The following is a 2,269-nucleotide window of genomic DNA, read 5'->3' as shown; positions in this document are numbered from 1 at the left end:
TTCCATCCTTCGGCAACTGCAAGAGAAGTACCTCGCAAAGCATCAACAACTATCACACATTTTTGTAGACCTTGAGAAAGCATTTGATCGAGTTCCCCGTGAAGCAATCAAGTGGAGTCTACAACGTTTGGAAACACAGATGCATTTGACATCGGCGTTGGAGTTCACCAAGGCTCGATTCTCAGTCCACTGTTATTTATAACTGTGATGGAAGAAATCACAAAGCCGATACGCACTGGTGACATTTGGAATCTAATATATGCTGATGATATCGTTTTAACAGCAACGTATGAGCAGAATGCAGCACAGATGTTTGAAGATTGGAACACCAGACTCGCCGATCATGGATTCAAAGTCAACATCAGCAAAATTAAAGCAACGAACACTGGTGAACCCATCCAATCCACAGCTACTGGACGATAGCCCTGTTCAGTTTGTAAAGCTGGTGTAGGTAACAATTCAATCAATTGTCAACAGTGTAACCAATGGTGTCACAAACGTTGTTCAAAAACAATTGGTAATTTATCTAAAGTGTCCAATTTTGTTTGTCCTGCTTGCATCAATCCACAATAAATTCGAAATAACAATGTTTTTGAAGCCATTAAGGTAGAAAAAGTCACATCGTTTCAATATCTAGGGGATGTTCTAGATTGTACTGGAACAACTGAAGCTGCCGTTCGAGCAAATCCTATCGATTAAAACTAACGATCCTCAAAATAAATAAAACACCACAAACTAACGAAATGATTCGCGGGGCTATATAAGGAGAAACTGCGATATGATTATGATAGGTATTCGGGCTGCTGTAGGGAAGAAACACGTGTTCAGCCTATCCAAACGACCTACTATTCTTTTCTTTTCTTCTTTTCACTCCTGCGTATTATTTTTCTTGGTTCATACATTAGTGCAACCGCAACAAACTAGACTAACAATAAAAAACGCATCGAATTTGATCGAGGCAGAAAACATGAGTAGTATACTCAATAGAGAAAATTTTCTACATCCACGATTACCGATGGTTTCTACCGATTTGCCCTTCAGCTTCAAACGACTACAATTTTCTGTACGTCTTGCCTTTGCAATCACCATAAACAAGATCCAAGGAGTCAAGGACAATCTATGAATGTTATCGCTTTAAGTTTAGAAAACACGTGCTCTTCATAGGACAATTATGTTGCGTGCTCACGCGTTGGCACCCTTAAAAAACCTTACATCTATGCACCTTATGAAGTAACAAAAAACATGGTATATTTTTTAGCATTAATTTAAAATACAAATGTAATAAATTAGTGTAAAAAACACACATTTTTATTCAACAAAATAGTCATCAAATAATGGCGTTACAAAGTACGCCGGGTCAGCTAGTAATATATAGATGTTACCAAACGCGATATGCTGCAACCCTCCTAGTTTTTAAAAAAGGTATTCTGCGTTTTGGTTTGTTAGGAAAGAAAAACTGTGGTTTACCTCATCATTTATTTCGTAACTTTAGTAGAAGAAATGCATTTTTAAAATGAAGGTTCAAAAACTGATGTCGTAAATATTTTTGAATTTTCATTATTTGATACATTGATTTCAAGATCAGATGATGGTGATACCCGAGGAAAAGAATTAAAGTAACTGATCATAAATACTTTGAGTGCGTATATTTAAAATTGTAAAGCAAGAGTGGAAAGAATTTGTTTTGGGAATCAAGAAAATTTTAGTTAATGAGTTAAAATCGGACAAATTTTTATCCAACTTGTGTAAACCACCCATAACATTTCTAAACTACTGAAACTATTAGCTATTCGCCACTAAATTTTATATTTTTCTTTCATTTGGTTTTTCATTAAAAAATGATTAAAAATCAACCTTTTAGTGCTGTGAGAATTGGTGGTTATATTTGCATATATTGTTGATAATACTTTAAAAATTCTACCTTGAATAAAAATTTTATTTAATTCGTTTAGTGTCATATGCATGGGTTCAAAACGTTCAACTAACCAAACTTAACAAACGAATTCAATTGATCCATGCTAACAGCAATGTACTTGGGGTTAGAAGACATTGATATACCTCTCGACTCGGTAAAACTGAAAAATTATAAAACTTTGTTATTTTTTTAAGCCAATCATTCACTCAATAATCTCGGTGAAATTTAAAAAACATTGAAAAGCGCCCATCCATAAACGTTGAGACCTTGCAGAGATACATTCAAAAATAATCTTAAAACTTAGTTTTGGTGGTTTAGATCTTTAAAGACAGTGTAAATAAAAGCATTATCACC

General features: G+C 34.5%; 1 protein-coding gene across 1 annotated transcript in view; it reads right to left on the bottom strand.

Moving 5' to 3' along the window:
* The window catches only part of HELRODRAFT_83227 (hypothetical protein), a gene marked incomplete at both ends in the record, with an annotated part of 10,099 nt that extends 8,141 nt beyond the window's left edge, over positions 1-1,958 (bottom strand). Inside the window, one exon of the mRNA XM_009023410.1 lies at positions 1,855-1,958. Coding sequence (XP_009021658.1) covers positions 1,855-1,958 — 104 coding nt within the window. The remainder of the gene's footprint in view (positions 1-1,854) is intronic.
* Between the last annotated feature and the right edge of the window lie 311 nt (positions 1,959-2,269).

The sequence above is a fragment of the Helobdella robusta genome, assembly GCF_000326865.2.
Source record: "Helobdella robusta unplaced genomic scaffold HELROscaffold_36, whole genome shotgun sequence".
Taxonomy (NCBI): Eukaryota; Metazoa; Annelida; class Clitellata; order Rhynchobdellida; family Glossiphoniidae; genus Helobdella; species Helobdella robusta.
This window is presented reverse-complemented; position numbering and strand designations above follow the sequence as displayed.